A 21,670-nucleotide genomic window follows, 5' to 3' on the forward strand; every position below is an offset into this window, starting at 1 on the left:
CTCTCTCTCTGTCGATCTCTCTGTCGATCCGTCTATCTCGGTCTCTCCGTCTCTGTCGATCTCGGTCTCTCTCTCTCTCTCTCTCTCCCTTCCTCTATATTAAAAACAGGTTCTCTTTTACATTGAGATACTTGGTTGGATTTGGACTTGGACTGGTTAATCCAAGCCTGTCTTACTGCCATTACAAACCCCTAAAATCTTATAGCAATTTACCACTAACATTTCGCCAATCCAAATGCTAAAATTCCTGGAAGATCTTTCTGGTGCAGTTATAGGGTTAAATTAACCATTGAGACCTTTTAAAAAGAAAAGAAAAGTTTGTTCCCAGCGCTCAAGGCTCCCACTTATTGTAGGTTTTGGGAGAGGTAGTAGGCAGCCAACCTCCCCCCCCACCTTTTATGATGTATAATTTACTCTCTTAATTATAATAATCTCGAAAATTATCATCTCATCTCAGTTCATGACATGCTTAATTCGGTTAGTTTCTATTTTGAACGCAATGTGCAGGCATGAGTCAAAGTTTATCCAAATAATTGTTCAGGAGATTGTGAGTAAATTGGATTTCACAGTCTTAAGTGTTACCCCCTATCAAACTGGAATAGATTCTCATGTAAAAGACATTAATCTATGGTTCCAAGGTGGGTTGAACAATGTCAGCGTAATGGTGATATGTGGGATGGGTGGAATAGGGAAGACAACCATCGCAAAAATTATTTATAACCAAAACTTCGACAAATTTGAAGGTAGCAGTTTTCTTGCAAATATTAGAGAAACTGCAAAACAACCTAACGGTTTGGTTTGTTTGCAGAGACAACTTGTTTCAGATATTCTGAAGTGGAATAAGGGAAGAATATACTGTGTTGCTGAGGGAATCAATAAGATTAAAGATGCTATGTGCTGTAAAAGAGTTCTAGTTGTTCTTGATGATGTTGATGATTTGGACCAAGTAAATGCATTATTGGGGATGCAAGATTGGCTTCATCCAGGAAGTAAGATTATGATAACTACTAGACATGTGCAATTGCTAAAGGCTGATGAAGTATACAAGTCGTATGTGGTTAAGGAATTGAATGATGATGAAGCACTCTGTCTCTTCAGTCGGCATGCCTTTGGACAAGACAAACCTATTGAAGCTTACATGGAGCACTCAAAAAGGGTAATACACCACTGTGGTGGCCTTCCGCTAGCTCTGGAAGTCTTGGGCTCTTCTCTGTCTGGTGAAACTATTGATGTGGAGAGAAAGTGCATTAGCAAAATTAAGAACACATTTTCCCGAGAAAATTCATAATGTGCTTAAAATAAGTTATGATTCTTTAGATGATCATGAGAAAAATTTATTCCTTGATATTGCTTGTTTTTGTAACACCTGCCTCTTACTTCCTTATTATTTTTATGGTTAATATTACTTGTGTCTTTATCTGCACCCTATATGCTTATTTATGTGCATCATGGTTGCTATTAGATACGTTCCTTATGAAAAAGACCTGTCTGATTCGTTAAATGGTAAGGTTATGAATTAACTAGTGGACCAAGTGCTTAGAGCTTAATTTTCCATAATTAGAAAAGAAGAGTTCAGTTAGCATTTTGTAGGTGTATTTCTAATTTAATAGAATTAACTAATTTAATGAAGTCAATATTCCATAGTTAGGCATGGATGTTTACATCTTTGTTTTGTTTATTTATATTTATATATGTATTGATGTTGGACAAAAAGAGGGAGAGATAAGAGAGTGTGAGAGAGTTCTAGAGAGAAAGAAGAGAAGTGAAGGAGGTGAAGGAGATCTTGAGCAAATTGATTAACTTAGCTCCTTGAGGTACCATTTCTTTCTAATCTCTTGCATAAGGCTAATTTTCACCTTGAACTCATGGGGTATGAGAAACAAATGGGAAGCTTGAAAGCTAGGGTAGTTAATTAAATTAAAAACCATAACAAGAAGAAGTCTCCAAATTTTGAAGAAATTAGAGCTCATCTATTTGATCTTGCTTGACCCTAAGTTAGGTTTCTATAATTTTGTTGAATCATTAAGCTTCACCCAATTTTGAAGTTGACGAAATTCTTGAGCTTGAGGTTGAATTTAAAGGTCTACTTTTGAGTGGAACATGAAAATTGTTTGTGTATCATGATTGTTAAATTTTGGTCTTTAATTTGAGCAATTTTGAGTTTGATTTTGTGGAGTTTGGAACCCCAAAAACAGAGCTGAAACTCGGTTCTGGAGCACCCAGAATCGCACTTGCGGCTGGAGAGCCCACACGTGCGGGAGAGCATCAGCGCACGTGCAGTGGGTAGGCCCGCAAGTGCAGAAAATAGGGGTGGAGGATGATGCATTCTGTAATAAAAGCACGTAGGGGCGCACGTGCAGATGGGGTCCCGCACGTGCGGCTAAGGACCTCCGCACGTGCGGCAGCTTTGCAACCTCGGTTTCATTTTTCTGTGTTATTTTCCCCACTCTCGAGCCTTTGTCACCATAATTTACATCTATAATTAGTGTTCATTTGCAATGTAAAAGCATCTAACAAGGGTGAACGACTTTTAAACCAACGAACGCTTAAGCAATGAAACTAATTAGCTAGTTGTGCGGAAATTAAGTGTTCTATGCTTATATCTGTTTGTGTAGGTCAACCGCCTCATTCCAACCGTCTGCAACACAAAACGGACTGTGAGTAACACTTCTGTATAAATATGTTTAATCCTGATTATCTTCTTCTGCCTCGAACTTATATTTATCTTGAAGGATTCCTATGATAATGAAAGATGATTTTACCATGATTCTCAGTGTTTGCCATTTGGTACCATTAACACTTATAGATCCCTTAGTTCCATCTTTCGGAACTCCTGTTTAATGTGAGGTTGACTATGAAACCTGATTTTCGGTCTTATGACCACCTGTTCGGTTTTCTTGACCGTCTGTCCGGTCCCCATGACCGTCTATTCGTCCTTTCCAGACCGCCTGTATTTGCTGCTTTTGGTACACGCCATGTGAAATGTTATGCTTTTTAAATATTGAATAAGCTTGTTTAGTTTGTGTGTCATTTTACATTATAATTGTCATTCATAATCTCCTCACTCGGTTGTTATTCACTGGGTCTAGCTCACATTTTGGCATGCCTTGTAGGTGATCCAGCTCAAGAAAGAACGTAGTGGCATCGGTCTTACTCGAGTTTTGCCAAGCCAACCATCGAGCTTCACCGCGAGGTTCCCCACCTACTTAAGTTTGAATCGAGCCGATGTTCACCCTTTTGTTATGCATTCATGTGTTTTGGTCATGTGGTTTTTAATATTATAACTGTTGTCATAGGAGTATCTTTCTCCCCTTCTCCTTATATTTTTCTGACGAACGTGTAATGGCTGTTGTACTTATGCGTGTATATATGTGTGTATATATATGTATAGCAATGTCATCTGAATGCATAGCTCAATGGATGTTTTGTTTTTACATAATAACTTCCGCTAGCCCCCTTTTGTTTGCTTTGTCATTTAGGCCTTTGGTAATCACAGATTACTGGCTGGTTACGATCTTAGACCTATGGGGGCGGGTTGGGGTCGCGACAGTTTCTTTGTAGGAAAGGACAAAGATTACACAGTTAAAATACTAAAGGAATGTGATTTCTCCATAACAATTGGTATTCAAAATCTCACTCATAGAGGTCTCATAGAAGTTAATAAAGATAACAACAAGCTGATAATGCACTAAGTGCTTAGAGACATGGGTAGGGAAATTGTTCGCCGGGAATCACAAAAGGAACCTGGAAAGCGCAGCAGAGTGTGGTGTCATAAGGATGCCTTCAATGTGTTGAGGGATAAAACTGTAAGAATTATGCTTCTCTCTCTCTCTCTCTCTTTCAATGAAGGCATAGATTTAGTGCCTTTGATTATTTTTCTTAATTTGTAAATATTCATGCAATATATATTCATGGCTTGGCCTCATTCCAAGGTACGCCTTTCAATTATTTTCTTCTTCTCATTATGCATGCACTTTGATGATTGATCAGTAATTAATTTTGTTTTACTTGATTCTTCAGGGAAACTATGAAAAGAGTCAAAGAATTAGTTCAATTTGGGGGATTTTTATACACTGGATACTTGCAAAGGACACTAGCTAAAGAATTTCAGCAAATGGAATCTTGGTATTCCTTTCTCCCATTCACATTTTTTGGCATACATGATCTTCACTTAGTCTCAATAGAAACTTTGTAACAAATAATGGCAATTTATTTCTAAGGCTTCTGACGAAAGGGAAGATTTAGATTCTTTTTTTAAATATTGATCTTCACTCTTTCTTCCATCAAACATTAAAATAAAGAGTAATATTCAATGGAGAACACAATGTTGAAGTAATTGTTGCTCATCTATGTTACATGGACTTTGATACGGTTGTACGGATATGTGTCGAAGTGTTCGGTTTATCTAATTCCCATTTCTATTCATGCAGGGACACCACAAAATATTCATGTTTCTTAATATATATATATTTTTTTTTAAATATACTAAGTTGGAATCGTGTTTTCAAGGTGACATAGAGCATTCCACACATTACATGGAAGCTTCATGCATAATTATATGGTAAACTAGAATTACAAGACATTTTTTGGGTAAATGTCCAATTACACACAATGGACACCTAAGTATCATAGACACAAGCAAGCCTACACGTCGGTTTCCAAAAATTGTAGGACACCACGAGTTTGGGATACGTTAAAATTTTATTTTTGAAAAATATATTATATATCATAAATATATATATATATATATATATGAATATTTTATTCACAGATAATGGAAAATATATAACATGACACTAATCACATTAAAAAACTATATAGTTCATAACTTAAAAGTCAATATATCATTCAGTAATAATTACATTCTAAACAATACAAAACAAATTATAGAACATTGTAATACACATGATGTATTCATTTTATAAATACTTCCAAACATATTTAGAATGCATAAGTTGTGTTTTCTTAAGAATGTAGGACATTGTTATTGAAAAAATTCATCACATAGGAGGTATTTGGAGGGTTCAAAAAGTGTCGCTGAAGTATCCACGAAGTTTTGGTGAAGTGTCCACTGTCATGGATTTGTTTTTTTAATTAAGACACTTTGAAGAAGTGTCTGAAGAGTGTCGGTGTCGGACATGGATGTTGGACATGACATGCTTCCTTTGCAGAAGTGTCCATGCTTCTTAACTGAACACATATCCCATACCCTTACCCAAGTGTTGAGTGTCCAAAATGGACACACATTTAGAAGAGTTCGTTCTCTAGTCTTTCTTAAAAAATTAGGATTTTTTTCTTTCTTTCTTTTACTCTGAGAAATCTTAACTGAATAGTCATGTGGCTTGTTTCTAGTTATTAATGCCTTATATCATCACTCCACATTGGCAGGTTCAAGCAGGCCTTCGAAGTGCCCTTTACTACAATTTCCAAGAAGATACTTTTTGAGGATTTGTTGCGACTGTTTCCAGTTGCATCTTCACCAAAATCTGCGTCCTTAAGTTTTCCTACATCAGTATCATACTACCAGGTATGTCCTTCAACACATAAGGTTGTCTTTCAAATTTGATACATGCTAGGTTGTATGATAATTGAATATCTATTTTTCTTTGAAATTCGTGGAACTTAATACAAGTTTTCTTTGTAATTCCTCTTTTGTATGTTTGAAATAGTTCTCATTTTCTTGTCATTGTGGAATTTATTAGCCATGACTTGCTGATAAAAAATAAAAAAATTTAAATAATAGCTATGACTATGAGTTGGTGCATAGTTAAAAAAAAATTTAAAAAAAAATAAAAAAATAAAAACCTTCTTAGTTGACCAATCAAATCATCTTAGTTGCGTTGATATCATCGTAAGTGGATGGTCTAAAGAACTAGATCTCTATCACCTTTTGTGTTTGAAGGGGTGGCTATCAATCAAATTTTGAATAAGATTACAGACGCTCTATTTTCTACCGTTTACTCTCAATGGGAGTGGGGCTCGCATCTTCAATTGGTGTGGGCCCCAATCCACCCATTTTGCCATTTATGTTTATGAGATGTTGATTGGCATGACGATTTGTAAATTTAAACCATTAATATAGAGCGTGATGATACGGCTTCTTTATTATTGCAATTGTAGCAGCTTCAAGCACAATTTAGTTGACCACCACTTAATACAGGAGAATCTCATAACTGGAACATTTTCTCTGAAGGACAGGATGTTAACTTGGAGAAAGGGGAACCATATTTGGATTGGTTGCTAATTTACATCTCTGGTTCATTTTTTATGATGGTTTCTCGATATGTTTTATGAGTCTTTCATATGTTCTCTGCACAAACACTAATAACTAATAAGAGTGCAAATTCATTGAAATTGTGTAACTGCCTGTTTATGCTATCTGAGAAGAAACTTTTGGTCCAATACCCTTTTTTTGTGTGATGATGAATAGTTTTCGAATGACAGAGGCATGTCCATATGTTCAATTTGCGATATGGTACGAGATTAGATTTTATCATAATTGTGCCTTGGTGATGCCTGCCTAGTAATTTATGTTTAGCCCCTACAAGTAAATTACTCTTAACAGTTTTCTTTTCCTCTATAGGATGCTTCTGAGGTTGTCACAACTTATAAAACACATGAACAAAGGCTTGTTGATTACATCTCTTTCAGAATACCCGAGGATTCATTCTCAAATATCAGAAATTGCATAGGCATCGCTAGGGGTTTTATGCATGATTTGAGCAGTGTAAAGAAAGGAAATGCCTCACTGGAAGCTGTCTTGTTATTCGTTCCTGATGGCTACCACTGCGTGGATCTCTATCTATATAAAGTAATGATCTTAAGAGTTTCCATGTTTATGCCGTTAATTTTCGTAATTGGTTGTCTATATGACCTTTTGTTGTCGAAAACAGGAAAGTCAAATCGTACTATTATTAAACGAATCAACTACCAGTTTTGAAAGCTCCAGTAATGGTTGTATGATGATTGTACAAGCGAGTGACCTTCCCTTTGTATCTATTTCAAGATCCACTGGTCTAAACCGTTGGAATCTGCATGAACTGAAGGTATATTCTTGTTGAGTTTGATAGAGCGACCTGATATACATGGGTTTATTGTGCTTGCAAAATCTATCAGTTTTGTCGTGTTGGCATGTCTTTGAAATTCTACTTTCTGTGAAATTGAACTTCTGCTTCTCCTCACATGCAATTTTGTTTGTGTTGTATCTTTAAAACACATCTGATGAATTTATACAACATAAAAAGTTGTAGGTTAAACTTGCCTCCTACAACTGACTGCTCACCTTACTGCATCTCTTTCATTGTTTTAGTTGCTTGTCCAATTTTCCTTCAAGATAAACTTTTAGCTCACAAATATGTTATTTCTGGGACTCTGTCGTGTACCTGCAGATGGAGAATGAAAAGGTTCGGAATATTCCTCACTTTGTGGTTGTTCCCTTGGCGGTCAGTGGTAAGTGCTTCTCACCTCATCTCAGACCTCTATTTTTAAGAAGTTTTATAAAGAACAAGAACTTTTATTTCTGCCATATTAAATTGAACTTCTTTTGTATGGAGTCTTAGTTACTCTCTAGATGCTCGTGGTATGTGGGATATGTGTCTGACATGCATCCAAATCGGTTATAAAAAAAAAAAATAGAGGAACAGCAACAATTGAAGGCCTTAGCCTCAACTCAAGAAGATATGCCAGCCAAGAGTGCAAGCGGTGCACAATCCCAAAATGAAGATTTTGTTGCAGAACATGTAATGTTTAACGAAGGCAATTCATTGAAGCGACGTCGCCGAGGCTTATTCTCTTTTCTCCGTGTTATTCCTGCCTTCACAGAATCATTTTCAGAATCAGATGAAGATGATTTCAAAAGTGATGCATGTTCACAGATGCACACTTCAAGACTACTTCAGCTTAATAATGTAAGACTCAATGTTCGATTCATTAATATTTATTTGTTTGAATTTATTTGGTTGTTATATTCCATCTACTAGTTATTTATTTGTTTGTTTATTTGGTATGAATACACTACTGTTTAGTTTTTTGTTTATTTTGGTGAACAAGAAAAAGAAATGACAAAGAAAGCATCAATGTTAAAGTAAAACCAATATTTTGGCAAAAATTTGACACTTAAAGAAGGAAGAAGCATTCAAACCAATAAAAAGGCTAGTAGTTATATAGAAAGATAACAAAAATAAGGAAGAAGCATTCAAATGGTAATTGACACTTAAAGAAATAATACCATTCGGCGAAGATCAAGTCTTTCTCATGAAAAGTTTCTTGGGATTTTTCTTGATACATGTTTATTCTCTTGATTGATCTCCTGCAAACATAATTTGCATGGTTTGTTGGTTCTTAGTTGGAGATCAGTTCTCAGATGGTTGGCCGGAAGGACACCTTAAAAAGTGTTTTTGACGTATGGACAGAGGTAAAACAATAATCTATAAAACTGTTTAATTGTCATTTTCGGCATTATCAATTTGCATATAAATTCTCTTTTTATTACTATTACCGTTTTTTTTTCTGGATAGATTTTTCAAAAGAGAAAAGTAAAACGAGAAAAGAAGACAGCTAGTGGCTGCAGCAGCATCTCCAATGAATTTGACTTTCTGCACTCCATGATTTCTAACCGGTAGGTTAAGAACTCCAGTTAAAACTTTCATTTTTTCTTTCATCATTTATAGTGAAAGGTCATCTATCTTGACTGTTCAATGATTGCCAACTATCCAGCGATGACTACAATTTAATTTTAGATGGGACCCATGAAAATAGTTTGCAACTTCACTATCATGATCCAGTTATGCGAAAGACTGTAAGTCATAATTGCAATAAAAACCTTTTGTGCTATGAAATCTGATACGGACCCATAAAGTAGCTTCCCTTTGACAAATAGGACTTGTGACGACTGACAGCATGTAATTCGGACCCATAGGTTGGGAGTTAGAGCCGAATACGCCTTAAACTTAGTTGAAAGAGGGCATTCTGGGGGCGAAAATTGAAAACAGCCCCCGAACCACTGTGTGGCTCTCACGGACAGCTTCCCCTTGACAAATAGGACTTGTGATAACTGACGATATGTAATTAGGACGCGTAGACTTGGAGTTAGACCCGAAAACGCCTTAAACTTGATCGAAAAAGGGCGTTTCGAGGTCAAAAATTCAAAACAACCCCCGAACCACCATGTAGCTCTCATGGACAGCTTCCCCTTGACAAATAGGACTTGTGACAACTGACAACATGTAATTCGGACCCATAGGTTGGGAGTTAGAGCCGAATAAGCCTTAAACTTAGTCGAAATAGGGCATTCCGGGGGAAAAAATTCAAAATAGCCCCCAAACCACCATGTGGATCTCACCAACAGCTTCCCCTTGACAAATAGGACTTGTGACAACTGTCGAAATGTAATTAGGACGTGTAGGCTTGGAGTTAGACCCGAAAATGTCTTAAACTTAGTCAAAAGACGGCGTTCTGGGGCGAAAATTCAAAACAACCCCTGAACCACCGTGATGATCTCATGGACAGCTTTCCCTTGACAAATAGGACTTGTGACAACTGTCGGAATGTAATTAGGACGCGTAGGCTTGGAGTTAGACTCGAAATTGCCTTAAACTTAGTTTAAAAAGGGCATTTCGGGGTCAAAAATTCAAATCAACCCCAAAACCACCGTGTAGCTGTCACGAACAGTTTCCCCTTGACAAATAGGACTTGTGACAATTGATGGAATGTAATTAGGATGCGTAGGCTTGGAGTTAGGCCCGAAAACGCCTTCAACTTAGTCGAAAAAGGGCGTTTCAGGGTCGAAAATTCAAAACAGCCCCCGAACCACCGTGTGGTTCTCACGGACAGCTTCCCCTTGATAAATAGGACTTGTGACAACTAACGGCATGTAATTCGGGCTCATAGGTTGGGAGTTAGAACCAAATACGCCTTAAACTTAGTTGAAAGAGGGCTTTCCAGGGGCGAAAATTCAAAACAGCCCCCGAACCACGGTGTGGCTCTCATGGACAGGTTCCCCATGAAAAATAATTTAGGTGACAATAGACGGAATGTAATTCGGACCCATAGGTTGGGAGTTAAACCGAAAATGCCTTAAACTTAGACGAAAAGGGACGTTTTGAGGGCGAAAATTCAAAATAGCCCCCGGGAGGGGAAAACTTGGGAGTAGGAGATAGAGGTTGGGAGTTAAAGTTGAAAATGCCTTAAACTAAACTAAAAAATTGCATTTCGGGAGGGGAAAACTTGGGAGAAACTTGTCTGGACATGCAACATACGATTATGACTATAAATACACAATTTTGAAAACATTATATACATTCTAGTTTTATATAATTTTCTTTTATAATTTGAAATGATAGTGTTATTCAATCAATACTAATGGTTAATTTTATTTTTACAGATGGTTTTTGGCGTAGAAATGTGAATATTCTTTATTTGAGTGTGGAGGACATTGCTTTTTTTTATAATCTGTTATTATGTTGTCCTTTATTTTTTGTGGATTATTATTGTTCGTACAGATAACTATTGGCGTCGTACAAATTAGTTTTGGCATAGAACATATTACATTTGGCGTGGTACAGATTACCATTTGACATGGTATTGTGGATATTTCTTTTTTTGTGTACGGAAGACATAGTTTTTGTATAATCCTCTGTTTTGTATAGAATTATTATTTTAAATTAGATTATGCTTGGTTTGTATGGAATTTCTATTATATTTTGAATTTGACATTAAAAGTTAAATTTTCTTAGATTGTTATTATTTTGTTTATATACAGGGTACAGGTTGCATAGAATAAATATACGGCGAAATTAATATAAAACAAAACTGAAGAAAGTTTTTAGTGACTAAACATTTAGTAGCCAAAAAGAAGTGAAGTTGTTGACGACGAACCAAATTGGTAGTTGTAACATGCCCGGGGGGTACCCGCGCGCGTTAAACAGTTCGGACCCCCGAGATCTCTTTGATCTATTCTCACGAGTGCAATGTGAAACATAGATGAGAGTCCAGATTTGGCAACTTTTATTGAAAATCCATTTTATTGCAATTTTGTCAAAAATGGACTGCGTCATCAGATCTCAGAGTCGTCACCTAATATTTATTTTGGGAAAATTAGGAAACCCATAACTCGTGCCAAGGCCACTGTTCGTCGTAACCAAGGATGCTTGGCTCGGAACCTTAGGTATGAGAGGGGAAGGTCAATAATGAGCACCCCCGCCCACCCGATCAAAGATCGGCCTTTACTAACCATGATATGAATTTTATTTTATTTATATGTTCATGTTCTGATTAGTTAATAAATCCTAAAATTTACTATGTGAAGCATACAAGTATAGACTATGCCATTCATTTTGGAGTAATTTGATATCATGCATTTTGAAAGAGTTTTGACGATGTACAACCCAAATAAATTGAGTTTACAAGCATGAAAAATCAACATCATTCCAAATTAAGTGACACAACCTCCATCCACTGGCATTCATAGAGTTATATCACATAAGCAACTAGCCTCATGGTAGAATGCTAGACATAGTAAGAAAAATACACACACACGGGATGCTAAAGCATAAAAACTCACATGTTTGACGTCCCACGAACAAGCTGCAAAACAAAGTTAGTAAAATATGCATGATCTTATATACAAAATCCTAATGCAATTCACTCATGAGATGCAACTAAAGATTCGGCTTCTAAAATATGATATGTGAATCATCTCAAGAACATGAGGTAGCGCACATAATCACATAGGAATTGATTAAATCCACAAATGCAAACTTAGCCGAATCAAGATGCATGAAACATGGATGCAAAGCATAACTATGATGAAAAATAAATATGATGTTTATGTACAAATAAAGAAAGCGAGTAAAAGAACGGGATAGAAAGAAGAGGGGCGGGGAATTATTACAACATTTAAAGAATAATTACAAACCAAATTAGAGAGGGATGAGGAGAATATTACAACAAAATAAAAACCTCACAATACACTCAAAATAAAATAAATAAATAAAATAAAAGCTTCATGTTCTTTAGAACCGCCGGCGGAAATTGGTCAATATTGGGAGATTACGCCATCTTGTTCGGAAGAAGCTAACCGACCGGCCAAATAGGCCGGCCGGCGAACTAGGCCAAGCAAAACCTGTCTTGTTGCAAAACCAAGAAAAGGAACAAACAAAAAAATATGTAGGTGGCTCAACTAACCACTACCGGTTAGATTAAAAAAGAAAAGAAAAATAAAATAAAAAAAAGTGCAAACTCACAATATAAGCCTAAAGCAATAAAACAAATATAAGATAGAACATGCAAGATTATAACGGAACTAATATGAGACTAATACACGAAAAAAAAAATAAAAAATAAATATGAGGTAAAACATGCAAGATTACAACAAAACTAATATGAAATTAAAGTATGCGAATAAAAATAAATAAACAAATAATTATGAGCGAAACAAACCACTAGGATTATAACAACACACTATGAAATATAAAGTAAGAAAATAAATATGAGATAAACAAACTACTTGGATTATAACAAAACACAATGAAATAAGAAGCAAGAATATGAATATAAAATATAAGAAAATGAAAGATTAAAAATTCACCTTCCAAAGAAAGATTGAACTTCTTGATTTCCAAACTTCCTCTTGATCACCCTCAAGTGTAGGAAGTGTGTTCTCAAATCCTCAATTCGAAATTATGGAGTTTATGGAGTTTGTGGTATGGAAAGTGGCTAACTCTCAAGTTTTTCTCACTTTCAATCACTAAACATTCTTCCTTATGATCGAGGCGATTGATCTTTGGCTATATCAGAATTTTTGGAGTGATTTTGGTGTATGGAAATGAGGAATTTCAGTAGCTATGGAAGGTATGGGGTGTATATGGAAGATAGAAATATTTTTGGCTAAACAACTCAAATTTTCTCTCTTTTTTCACTCTTTTCTCACTCCTTTCTCTTCAATTTCGTGGTCCTCCTCCTCTCTTACAATATGATCATTATATATAGGCAATGAGGGAGAGTAAAGGTCAAAAAGAAGGTGGGAGACAAGGTGGGAGACAAGAATGTGATAGGAGGGCAAATTTTCAAGGTGGTTGCATGGGATACTCCTTTATGGATGCAAACAAAATATCTTTTTGACTATGGAGGATGATTAGGTATAATGGAGGATGAGTGGATGCACTTGAATGGCTCAAAAAATGGGTAAATGGGTTGTCCCAACCGAACCAAAACCAAGAAAAATGGGCTATTGTTGTTTTGGGTCGAATCAACAAAATCTGCTTTTAAGCCCAACTTCAAATGGGCATATCTCCCCCATATGGACTTGGTCTAAGGTGGTTCTTGGGTCCAAATTGAAGCCCCAGAAGTATACTTTCCAATGGTGGTAGCCTCACATTTAAATTCCAAGTGTACAAAGAGATATGCCTAATTTAGTGAAGGCTGTCTCGGGATGGATCAACAAAATCTGCTCTTAAGCTCAACTTCAAATGGGCATATCTCCCTTATTTGGACTTGGTCTAAGGTGGTTCTTGGGTCTAAATTGAAGCCCTAGAAGTCTACTTTCTAATGGTGGTAGCCTCACATTTAAATTCTAAGTGTACAAACAGAAATACCTAATTTAGTGAAGACTGCTCATTTCCTTCTTAATGATTTGATACTCATCCTTTTCCTAAACCAGCTTTCTTTCATCCCCTCCTATTTCCTTCAACTCCAAACCTATAAAGAAGATATTTTTAAATATTTTTCAAAAATTTCACCTCCCTTCCATTTATTTCCACTTTGTCCTTACTCGGTTTACTGAAAAGTGCAATATTTTAATCGAAATGGAAGCCTCGGGACATCGTAGAAACATTTAAAAAAACATATTTTGAAAAGAGGGTTTTAAGGTCTAAAATAGTTTGGCCAAAAAAATGGGTGAAGGTTGGGATTAAAACTTAAATTCCATCTTTCTTTCTGAGAATTTTGTGAGAAACACATTCTAATTGTCATCATCGGGTAATCAAAAGAAAGCGCCCGAGTCTTAGGGCCGGTCAAAATGGGGTGTCTACAGTTGCCCCTCTTTGACAAAGCTCAAAGTCATTTCATGACGTGAGTGAATGTCAAAGCCCAAAGACGACCCTTTTGACAAGGCCGTAAGACTTGGGCAAACAAACAAGATGCAATGCAAGTGGTTGAACCCGAAGGTTGCCTACGTATCCTTTTGCAAGGAATCAAACCAGCGTAGTTCAGGGGCAGAATGGAAGTGACATGCTCAAAATGCAGTTTGAAGGTTGGACTTACACGCTTTGCGAAGCCAGTTGTTTGAAAATTCATGATTATGCAATGCAATACCATGCCATGGAGTGATGATAAAGATATGAAGATGACAACAATGAAGAGGCAAGCTTCGTGCAAATGATATGAAATATAACAGGGGATGCATTGCATTAAATGTGCCACAAGATCACATGCAAATGTGTCACGGAGAAAGGGAAGGTTTTAACCAAGGAGAACAACAATGGTGTAACCAACAGGCGTACCTAACCGTATTTTATATGGAGAGGGGGAAGGTTTTAACCAGAGAAAATGACAATGGTGTAACCAACAGGCGTATCTCAACGTATTTTATACGGAGAGAGGGAAGGTTTTAACCAGAGAAAATGACAATGGTGTAACCAACAGGCGTATCTCAGCGTATTTTATACGGAGAGAGGGAAGGTTTTAACCAGAGAAAATGACAATGGTGTAACCAACAGGCGTATCTCAACGTATTTTATACAAAGAGAGGGAAGGTTTTAACCAACGAGAATGACAATGGTGTAACCAACAGGCGTACCTAACCGTATTTTATACGGAGAGGGGGAAGGTTTTAACCAGAGAAAATGACAATGGTGTAACCAACAGGCGTATCTCCACGTATTTTATACGGAGAGAGGGAAGGTTTTAACCAAAGAGAATGACAATGGTGTAACCAACAGGCGTATCTCAGCGTATTTTATACGGAGAGAGGGAAGGTTTTAACCAGAGAAAATGACAATGGTGTAACCAACAGGCGTATCTCAACGTATTTTATACGAAGAGAGGGAAGGTTTTAACCAACGAGAATGACAATGGTGTAACCAACAGGCGTACCTAACCGTATTTTATACGGAGAGGGGGAAGGTTTTAACCAGAGAAAATGACAATGGTGTAACCAACAGGCGTATCTCAACGTATTTTATACGGAGAGAGGGAAGGTTTTAACCAAAGAAAATGACAATGGTGTAACCAACAGGCGTATCTCAACGTATTTTATACGAAGAGAGGGAAGGTTTTAACCAACGAGAATGACAATGGTGTAACCAACAGGCGTACCTAACCGTATTTTATACGGAGAGGGGGAAGGTTTTAACCAGAGAAAATGACAATGGTGTAACCAACAGGCGTATCTCAACGTATTTTATACGGAGAGAGGGAAGGTTTTAACCAAAGAGAATGACAATGGTGTAACCAACAGGCGTATCTCAACGTATTTTATACGGAGAGAGGGAAGGTTTTAACCAAGGAGAACGTCACATCCTAACACGTTTCACGGGAAAGAGTAAAGGTGGATTCGAAATCCAAACGCGTCTCACGCAACTGGAAGAAGGTATGGTAGAATGACAAGGGGTAACCTCTACATGTAGAAGCCACCGATGCCGCTTTTCTTCCTGATCATATTCACAACTTTCCCTATTCTCCAACGGGGTGACAGACTAGGTTGGTTCAGTATCCAGAATTGAGGCGCATACATGCTACCTCAACCTATGGGGCTGCCATACAGATTTCAAGCCGGGGATACACCCCTGGGTATTTAAACCAGACTTTAGTCTCGGAAATTCCAAACCTTTTGTGTTCTAGGCATCGCCATTCGAACTCTAGTTTCCACCGTCGCAGTTGGTCTCCTAGGAACTCATTGCAATCACAGGCAGGTGGCTATACCAGACCATCTGAAGTCGTTCGGGCACGACAAACACCAAAGGAAATGCACCTTTAGAGGATTTAAGGTCTCCTAGACCATTCTTAGACCATTGAAGTCGTTCGGGCACGACAAACACCAAAGGAATTGCACCTTCAGAGGATTTAAGGTCTCCTAGACCTAGGGAGTGCACAAGATGGTGTGATACGCAAGATAGTGCGATTAAATTGAAATTGCACAAGACAGTGCGATGGAATCGAAATTGTGCGATAGGTGCTTTATTATGCGTTAGATGCACAGAATGTAAGGAGGAATTGTATGCTCGAACCAAATACCGTATACATATACTATGTACAAACAAAATACATACAAATACGGCAATATACACAGACATGCCTGTACGGTATACATACATAGATTCAGGGAATATTCTGTTTGCAGCCATCAACGGAAAGATACCGTTACTGAGAAGGCATATTCCGTTTGCTGACGTCAACGCACGTACGCAAAACACGCAAAAAAGAAAGGAAAAAAAAGGAAAATGCATAGACACGGGGGTTCGACCCTCTGATCTCAAGTTTGGCCTTCGAGTCCTCGACCACTGAGCCATGCCACTCTTGTGACAAAATATTCAAACAAACATATATATATATAGGTATATGAGACATATATATACATAAGACCAAAACAAAACAAAAGAAACATTTGTTTGTGGGGTTTGAACCCCTGACCTTGGGCTCAGCCTTCCAGCCTTCAATCACTGAGCCAAACCACTAAACCTAAGCCACTTTTGTGACCAAAACGTTCAAACAAATATATATAATACATAGATATACAATATATACACATATATGTATAAATATACAATTCTCCCGCCTCTCTCTCTGTTTTTGTCTCACTCTCTCTTCCGTCATCTTCTTCGAGCGTTGTATCTGGCACACGATTTCAACAATCGCGGCGCCTGACCAACAGGCTATCCCATCTTGCCCCGATTGTCAATGATCGTCTCGAGCCTTCCGCCCTCTTTGTTTTCTTCTTTGGCTTCATCCTCTTCTTAAGTTGAGGCCTGCGAAAGAGAGAGGCAGAGCAAAAGCCTACAAACTTTCTCTGCCACCACTCTGCAACCTCTTTCTTTTGCATTACTCTCCTTTGCCATGGCTTCTTCACACGGTTCTCTCACTCTTTTTCCAGACCTGAACGAGTCCACGATAGAGATGACCGAGTCTGACTCTCCTGAACCTCAACCACGAGCTCCTCCTCCTTCCCCTGTTTTTAACTTTCCAGCGATGTCAGTTGAACAAATCATGGCGGCACAGTCTGACATCGAAGCAAACTCATATACACTGAGGTCATGTGTAGAGACCGTGACAGCGGTCTCCAACTTGTCTCGTCGACTGCAGAACAGGACGTGTGAAGTACATCGATTGAATGCACAACTTTCTTTACTTCAACATATGTGCAAAGATTCTCGAGGGGAAGTTAGCGGCTTGAAGAAACAAATCAAAGAGTTGAAACGACAGGTGACCGTCGCAACTCGTCATGGGACTACCTTTGACGGCCAGCGAGGGATAATCTCCTTCGGAAGCTCTGCCAAGGCCGAGACAGAGTCTTTAAGAGCTTCGAAGAAGTAAAGATGAAGCGAGGCAGCTGATGGTAAAGTCAGGCAACGAAACTGTGTGCAAATGAAGCTGGTTGTAATCTTCGCCGCCGAGCTACTGCCGAAAAACTGAGAAAATGCTACTCTTTTTTTTTTGTTTTTTTTTTTGTTGTTTTTGTTTTTTCTTTTGTGTTTTGTTTTTGTTTTTGTTTTTTGTTTTTTTTTTGTTTTGTTTTGTGTCTCTGTGATCGGGGATGTCCTTCCCTGACTACAATAAAATCAGTTTAGTTTTTGCACATCGATGGCGTGACTAGCATATCACTTTGAACTTGAAAACATTTTTGTTTGATTGAATTTGAGAGTAATCGAATTTTGAACTTTGAATTGAACATTGATTCTATACTGACCTGAATCAAAGAATGACTTAACGAAAGAAGAACGAAGCAAAAAAAAAAAAAAAAAAATCCAAACACACTTATATACACGGACTGGTATGAATACACCGACTGGTATAAATATACTGACTGGTATGAAAGGAACACAATTATATACACTGACTGGTATGAATACCCTGATTGGTATGAATACACTAACTGGTATGAATACACACTTATATACACTGACTGGTATGAATACCTTGACTGGCATGAATACACACTCACATACACCGAGGAGTTGACTCGAGTGGTGGAGAAGACAAAATCTCTAACTCGACTATGCCCCTAATTCATTACCTTGATTTTTTTTTTTTTTTTTTTTTTTGATTTTTCATAAAAATGTTTTGATCAACATGACAGTTAGATTAGCATACTTATTCCATTTTCTGTTTCAAATCATGTAAGCTAAACTGTGAGCACTGAAAATTTTCCATTTTCAAATCCAAAGAATGGTCTAAGTTTTACAAAAATGGAACAATTTTTGAGAAAAAATTAGTCAGCTTCATTCAAATTAATCAAAACCTATTTTTACAAATGGCCACTGCTCAACTAACATGGAATCAACCATTGGGGTGCATAGTCCCAAACCAGATAATCAAAGGTGATATCTGAACCAAGCCAACCGAACCAAGCCAATCTGAACCGAATGAAGTCGAGCAAAACTGGACCAGACTGAACCGAACCGCCAAATCGAATCGAACCGAACTGAACCAAGTTAAATCAAACCAATTGATCTGAGCAGAACGAAGATACACCAATCAAACACGAATAGGACAACCAAGTCGACTAAAGACACACCAAGCAAACATGGACGAGATGAATGAGTTGAAAAATTATTGGGGCCGAACTTCAAGATGAAGCTACCTACGTATCCCAAAGATAGGAATCAGGCCATCGTAGTTCCGGTTGGGGGTCACTCTGGTATTGACACTCTCCTTTTGTGCTCTAACTTTTGCCAAAGCCGCCCTTTCGGGTTTTCAACCTTGCGAGCTTTTCATTTTTTCATTTTTCTATTTTTTTTCATTTTGTTCATTTCTTTTTTTTGTTTTTCATTATTTTTTGTTTTTTTGATTTTTTTTTCTGCTCTAAATTCTGCTTGGGTCGCCCTTCCAGGTTTTCAACCCAACGAGCCTCTCAAGGATGGTACTTTTATTTTAGCTTGTCCATGTTGATTGGGTGTGAAATCTCTAGGCCAATGACTGCTACACTTGACCAGTAGATATGATGATGTAGGGACTAGGTTAATTGGGTCTGAATTTGCCCCTAGTGTAATGGATAGGAACTCGACTGTCCTTCAATAATAAAATTCATTCTCTCAAATTCTGGGTTTTGCCTTTATGGGTGATCTTCATTGGGAAACGATTCAGTTTTAACTCTTTGATCACATCCAACCTTTTGCCCCTAGTTCAAGGACTGCTTCAAATCTTAAATCACATCCGACCTTCTTGCTCCTGGTTCAAGGGCTGTTTCCAATCTGAATCACAAGCCCTACATAGTTCTGGCTAAGGTTCACTCAGGTATTGACACTCTCCTTTTACGCTCTAACATTTGCCAAAGCCGCCCTTTTGGATTTTCAACCTTATGAGCTTTTCATTTTTCTGTTTATTTTTATTTTTTTATTTTTTTATTTTTTTTCTCTAACTTTTGCCTGGGTCGCCCTTCCGGGTTTTCAACCCAGCAAGCCTTTCAAGGGTGGTACCTTATTGCCCCTAGTTTAAGGGCTGCCTCCATTTCAGCTATGCAAGCCTCACACTTTTGCCCCTAGTTCAAGGGCTGTTTCAAATCAAAATCACATTCTCTGCCCTGAGTTCAAGATCTGTTTCCAATCTGGATCACATCATTGCCCCTAGTTCAAGGGCTATTTCCAATCTAAATCATATTCGACCTAATTGCCCCTAGTTGAAGGGTTATCTCCATTTGAATCACATCATGACCCCTAGTTCAAGGGCTATTTCCAATTTGGCTACGCAAGCCTTACACTTTGATTGATCATTGAATACTTCTAATCAAGGTTTGAAGGCTAAAGAGCTAAGGAGGTCGGACCTCGAATCAAGAGGAATCCCATGCTGTATAATCAATTCCAGGCATGTCTTCGTAGGACCACGCAAAAACAGTTTTTGAAATCTTTTAACAAAGTGACTAATCACCCGTACTCTTACAAAGATAAGACAGACCCAATTTGGACGAAGCTAGGATCATTCTCAGTACCCACATTAACAAAAATGATTTTATTCATCAAAGGCTTAGCACACCTCTCTTCTTCTTAGTTGATCAAAATTTGCAAATCCCGAGGAAATTCTTCCTCTTTGTTTTCATCAGAGTTTTGGAAAAAGTTTTAAAAAACTTTGGTCAATGCAATGAATTAAGGCACAGAGAAATAGGCAGACTCTATGGCATTTTGTTTTTTTGTTTTTCTGTTTATTGAAAAGAGACTATGACTCAGCAATGGCAACAGACTTTTGACAACATACTCAAAAGAAAATGACAAAGAGAACCTAGACAGGACAGAAATGTCTAGGTTAGCACTATCGAAATCAACAGACTCTCACTCATTAGGCTGACTCGAGCCAGACTCTAACTCTACAAACTTGGTGGAGTCAAACTTACACTCAATACTCAATTCAGAACTCAGAATAAAACCATTCTCAATTTTGCTAGTCAAAGTGTGGGCCAGCCACAACATTCAAAATAAAGCTCATGCAATCAACAGGTGGCCACTCCCTAAGCACAGAGATGGTCGACTTTGTGGGATATCGGCATTTTTTTTTTTTTTTTTTTTAACAATTTTTTTTTTTTTTTTTGATTTTATGTTTTTGTTATTTTTTTGTTTTTGAAGTAATGGTGCTAAACTGAACAGCCTGAGCCACTAATTCGAATTTGAGAACCCCTGTATAGATCCAATACATTACACATAAAGCAGGAAAGAGAACAAACACCCCTAAAGAGGGTAGGGTTATCCTGTCCTAGCTTGGAATGATCTAGGGTTTCACTATTCACACAAGTGGTATCATACATCCTAGAAATGGGAAAGCATTCTGTCCTAATTTGAAAGGTACTATAGCTCACTATATGTACAAGGTTGGCTCTACTTTACGGGTTGAAGCCAAGGTGACGTTACCAAAGAGTCCTTTGGGTCATAACCAATAAAGATCCCAGGAAATCAGAAGAGTCAAATAGCCTCTCTTCGGAGTCTGAGAACCTTAGATAGCAAAGCTAGATAGCAGGGCTACATAGCAAAGCTACCCTTTTGACAAATCTCAAAAGGTTACAACACAAGGCCTCTAAAGTATCGTAAAATAGGTGTAGTGTCACAAAAAGCTTACCTGTGCTCCCACCAGTATCTGGGCAACACAAGGACTTGAAGTGCACCAATGAATGCAATGCAATGAACATATAATTGAAAATAAAGGTCATATCATGGAGTTCGAGTCAAGGTTTCATAAAATCCCCAGCAGAGTCGCCAGAAACTGTAACATGCCCGGGGGGTACCCGCGCGCGTTAAACAGTTCGGACCCCCGAGATCTCTTTGATCTATTCTCACGAGTGCAATGTGAAACATAGATGAGAGTCCAGATTTGGCAACTTTTATTGAAAATCCATTTTATTGCAATTTTGTCAAAAATGGACTGCGTCATCAGATCTCAGAGTCGCCACCTAATATTTATTTTGGGAAAATTAGGAAACCCATAACTCGTGCCAAGGCCACTGTTCGTCGTAACCAAGGATGCTTGGCTCGGAACC

At 37.7% G+C, this 21,670-nt stretch overlaps 1 protein-coding gene and 1 long non-coding RNA gene across 2 annotated transcripts; one reads left to right on the forward strand and one right to left on the reverse strand.

Annotated features, from left to right (window-relative positions):
- The first annotated feature begins 499 nt into the window (after positions 1 to 499).
- Positions 500 to 3,692, forward strand: LOC145812865 (disease resistance protein RPV1-like). Its single transcript, XM_082908090.1, has 2 exons — positions 500 to 1,242; positions 3,497 to 3,692. Exons 1-2 carry the CDS (start codon positions 500 to 502, stop codon positions 3,690 to 3,692), a joined length of 939 nt encoding a protein of 312 aa, XP_082764216.1.
- An 8,169-nt stretch (positions 3,693 to 11,861) lies between these two features.
- Positions 11,862 to 13,499, reverse strand: LOC145812739 (uncharacterized). The gene is made up of 2 exons (XR_014356250.1): positions 12,587 to 13,499; positions 11,862 to 12,121 (listed from the first exon to the last, which is right to left on the reverse strand). It is a non-coding gene; the product is annotated as an uncharacterized LOC145812739 (long non-coding RNA).
- Positions 13,500 to 21,670: the final 8,171 nt, after the last annotated feature.

This window comes from Camellia sinensis, chromosome 15 (genome assembly GCF_055761805.1).
Source record: "Camellia sinensis isolate YWXY chromosome 15, ASM5576180v1, whole genome shotgun sequence".
Lineage (NCBI taxonomy): Eukaryota > Viridiplantae > Streptophyta > Magnoliopsida > Ericales > Theaceae > Camellia > Camellia sinensis.